This window comes from Nipponia nippon, unplaced genomic scaffold (assembly GCF_047370975.1).
Source record: "Nipponia nippon isolate SJK-2023a ecotype South Korea unplaced genomic scaffold, ASM4737097v1 scaffold_2, whole genome shotgun sequence".
NCBI classification, from domain to species: Eukaryota; Metazoa; Chordata; class Aves; order Pelecaniformes; family Threskiornithidae; genus Nipponia; species Nipponia nippon.
The window spans coordinates 131214028-131218444 of record NW_028262336.1 but is presented as its reverse complement, the minus strand read 5'-3'; the positions used below and the strand labels follow the sequence as shown (position 1 = coordinate 131218444).

The 4417-nt window shown below is 50.6% G+C and overlaps 1 protein-coding gene across 1 annotated transcript; it reads left to right on the top strand.

Annotated features, from left to right (window-relative positions):
* The first annotated feature begins 634 nt into the window (after positions 1-634).
* LOC104014838 (olfactory receptor 52B2) lies at positions 635-3583 on the top strand. The gene is made up of 2 exons (XM_009467518.2): positions 635-740; positions 2572-3583. The coding sequence occupies exon 2, from the start codon at positions 2609-2611 to the stop codon at positions 3581-3583; it is 975 nt and encodes a 324-aa protein (XP_009465793.2). The 5' UTR covers positions 635-740; positions 2572-2608.
* The last annotated feature ends 834 nt before the right edge of the window (positions 3584-4417 follow it).

The window sequence follows — 4417 nt, the reverse complement described above, 5'->3', positions numbered from 1 at the left end:
TTATTTTTTTTTGCCACCATCATGTACTTTAAAAATTATTTTGCAATTAGCAGAATATTATAAATTATGCAACTGTGGTGTTTCTGTTTTTCCAGTTAATGCCAATTCAGACTAGCAGTTCAATCTGGGTAGAAATCTCTGCAGCCTTCTCTGTTCTGCAACGCCATCAAGGCAGCGTTGTGCTCGCAGCCACTCATAGGCTCCGTTATTTGTAGATCATTGACCATGGGCTGGAGTCAGGCAGGCAGAGGAACCCCTCCCACAGAGGCACATGGCAGCATGAGCAAAACTCGGAGGCTGTTTTGGGAGGTTTCTCTGGTATAACAAGGCATTTTTCGCCCTGTGGGGGATAAAACGCTCCCGGACATCAGAGATGCTCCTCTGGAGCCTGGGAGCCCTGCTCGGGCAGCGTGCTGTGCCGGTCTCCCTCTCAAGTCCTCGCCGCGGTCGGGGGACGTAGCTGGTACCCAGGCAGGGACAGAGTAAAACCACTTCCAATGCAAATGATGGAAAAGCAGGAAATATCTTGACTCACCTGGGAGTGTTAACTGCTGTTAATCTTTAATGCATTAGCAATTTAAAGTTCCACAAGTCGACGGGCTGATGTTCCTTCTGAGATTCAGGAGGGGGAAGGATTAATATCACCAGCCCTCGGCAGCACAGATAGGGGTTTGCGCTCCCCTGCAGCTCTGCACTGATCAGGGCTGAGGTTCCTCGTTCCTCTTTGGGGCTGGCCCTTGGTGAGTCATATTTTATATTAAACACTGGTGTTTGGGGCACTGCTTTCTTGTTTGAAAAGAATGAAAGGAAGTAAAGCTGCAGGTGAGAGAAATGTATTTCCATACACTAGGCAGTGGCGGTGGAAAGTCTTTCTGAACTGCTTTGCAAACCACATGCGGTCAGGCACTGGCTGGCATTGGTGCCTGGGAACGTTCCCAGGCTGATTTAATTTACCATCATAGACCTAGCCTATCTTTATTCACTTCTGTTGAGTTACGTGGGTTTAGAAGTGGAAGAGGCAATCGGATAAATATTTGTGATGAGCTGAAGATCTTTTCTATATTGACTGATGTTTTCAGTCGACTTTTGGTTCATAGAGGACAAGAATCCTTCTTAATGGAAACCTGCTTAGAAATGCAAACATGTCTTGCACTCAGGTACCTGCAGGTTGCAATGCAAATAAACCAGGCTGCAAGCAGGTCTGAAGAATGAAGGTTTAGCTTTGGTACAAATGAAACTAATTTTCCTGCATCCCAGCCCTGGCCTAGGCTTTTTCTAGAGTATGATACACGGGGGTGGGGCTACCAGCAGGGGCAAAATGGGGGGAAGCACATAAAACCAGCAGTCCTGCATCGTTCCTTCTCAAAGCCCTTGTCATGGCAAAGGGTCCACAGAGCACTCTGCAGGCTTGGCTGGCTTGCATTATTCAAATCTGCAAAAATACCCTCAGGCCGATCAGCCCTTCGTGGGGCTGTGCTCCGCGTTCAGGCTACCCTGGCACTTTGGGAGCTGGGAAAACTGCAGGAGGTTAAGCTCAGAGGCTGGAAAGGTCCCATGTTGGCTGAGCACCAGTGCAGAAGTCTGCACTTGGGGTATCTCTCCGGAGTATTACCATGACTTGGCTGCTCTGATAGCGCTTGTTGCCTTGCATTTGGGGCCAGCATTTCATTGTCCAAAGATCACGCTGTGCAGCCCGCCATGTCTTTGCCCCTCTTTACAAAGGAGAGGTAAAGGCATGAACCAGCTTCTCCCTGGGCAGGCAGGGAGTCTGCCAGATAAGAGAGTTGCTCCAGGGCGTTCAGAAAGTCTGGGCATGGGCTGAAAATCCAGCCTAGCTCTCCCCTTTCCCCGTGGTGTTTGCCAGTGTTTGGGTCTCTGAAATCCCTGTGGGAAGGGGAAGAGACACAAAAAGCACTTTGCAGTGTTTGCAAATGGGTGAACATGTGTATACAGCTGGAAATACAGGGAGTAACATGTCCAGCAGAAGTTTCAGGGGTTGCCACAACCTTCAGAGGTGGTAGTTGAATATCAGCCACATCCAAGACACTTATCAGTGTTGGCACTGATACAGTTTTTATTCCTGTCTTAATGGTTTGTACAAGGAACGCTCAGAAATGAACTGGTCACTGATCTGAGCAGAGCAAGACATTGTATTATTTCATCTCCCTGAAGAAACACACAGCCCTAACAAAGACATATGTCTTTCCAGGTGCACGCAGGTATAGAGTCCGCTGACAGTGACGAGGCAAGTAGTTATGACTTCTACGAGCCTTTTTGTGACAGTGGATAAAGCAGAGACAGAAAAGGACCTGGCCTGTTTTGCATTGCAAAAGGAGGGGCAGAGAAGATGTTTTTCTTACAGACACAGTTTGTACGGTTGATAGGAAAGAAGGAATAAATTCCTTTGTACAGCAAAACACAGCGAGTCAAGCCCTCAGCCTTCAGAAACGGCTCAGGTCGGAAGGCAGTTGCAAATAGGACGTTGTATGCACCAATTTCTACACATTTGTAGGTGGTCATGGGCTAAGACCAGGCTCACCAGGCTTTATTTATCCCTTCTCTTTCTTGCAGAGAACAGAGTCAGGCTGACACTGAGCGCTGAAGCACCATGTATGAGCTCAACGAAAGCAGCTTTGATCCTATTACCTTTGTCCTGACGGGCATCCCAGGCATGGAGGAGTCCCACATCTGGATCTCTGTCCCCTTCTGTCTGATGTACATCATTGCAGTGTTTGGCAACTCTGTCCTCCTCTTTGTCATCGTCATGGAAAGGAGCCTCCACGAGCCCATGTACCTCTTCCTTGGTATGCTGGCTGTTTCTGACCTCATGCTTTCGACCACGACGGTCCCCAAAATGCTGGCGATCTTCTGGTTCAGTGCCAGGGAAATTTCCTTCGATGCCTGCATTACACAGATGTTCTTCACCCATTTCAGCTTCATCGTGGAATCATCTGTTCTGCTGGCAATGGCGTTCGATCGGTACGTGGCTGTCTGCGACCCGCTGCGGTACTCATCAACCCTAACCCCCTCGGTGATCGGGAAAATAGCTGTGACTGCCGTTGTCCGGGGGTTCTGCATCATGTTCCCACCCATCTTCCTCCTGAAGCGGCTGCCGTACTGTGGACACAACGTCATGCCCCACACCTACTGTGAGCACATGGGCATCGCCCGCCTGGCCTGTGCCGACATAAAAGCCAACGTCTGGTACGGGCTGACAACGGCTCTTCTCTCCTCCGGCCTGGACGTTGTGCTCATCGCTGTCTCTTACGCTCTGATCCTCAGGACGGTCTTTCGGCTCCCGTCCCCGGAGGCTCGTCTCAAAACCCTGAGCACCTGCGGCTCCCACCTCTGCGTGATCCTCATGTTCTACATGCCCGCCTTTTTCTCCTTTCTCACGCATCGGTTTGGCCACCACATCCCAAGTCACGTTCACATCCTCCTGGCCAACCTCTACGTCGTGGTCCCGCCGATGCTCAACCCCATCGTGTACGGGGTGAGGACAAGGCAGATCCGGGAGCGCGTCGTCCGCCTCTTCTGCCCCGCGGGGGAGTGCCCCTGCCCCGGCGGGGGGAGCAGGTGCTGAGTGCTGCGGGAGGGAAGGGAGACGTGGGACAGGATCTGGAAAGCAGCAGCAAGCACTGCAGCACTTGTCGCCCTGGGGGAACAGGTTGGCCCAAGAGGTTCAAGAGAAGCTGAGGGTGGTGGGATTTCTGGAAACGTGGAATTGGGTCATCAGCCCCTTCATTGCTACCGGTTTCTCCTAGAGATACTTCCCCTGAATGGTCTGTCTAGCAGAGACTGGGCAGAGTTCAGCTGAGGAGCATCAGGACTCTTACATCTGCTGATTTACCATCACCTACTACTGCTGATTTTGTTGGCTGTCCTACAGCTTCGTTTCTGTTTGTTCCTTCAACTGCTATCTCAGTGCCTAGACTGTGAACACCCTTTCAGTCATCAGACCAGAGCCTGGTACATGAACCATAGCTGGATGGCCAAAGCGCTGTTTACCATGGCACAGATGATGGTCTGTCCTCCTGTCTTCACGGGTATAGCTTGCATTGCTGAAGCACCCTGGCACCTCTTGCTGCTGAAGGTGTTTACGTGCTGATGAGCCCTGTGAGGTCGGGAAAGGCTTTATTGTCCCGTGTTTAAGGGAAACATGTCCCTTAAACCATGATGGCCAAAACTGAATCTAAGCTTCTAGACTGGAGTGCAAAGGGACCATGGTCTCCGACATCCTACGCATCCCACAGGGACATTTTCTGTCTTTGCAAGAGCACTGCACTGCTGAGCAGGGCTCAGTGTGAAGTACATTGCACCTCAAGATCCTCTTCTGCCCATACTGCTGGCTGATTACCCACCACTTTGTTGCTGTACATTTGATTTATCTTTCAACACCAAAATAGCTTTGTTGAAC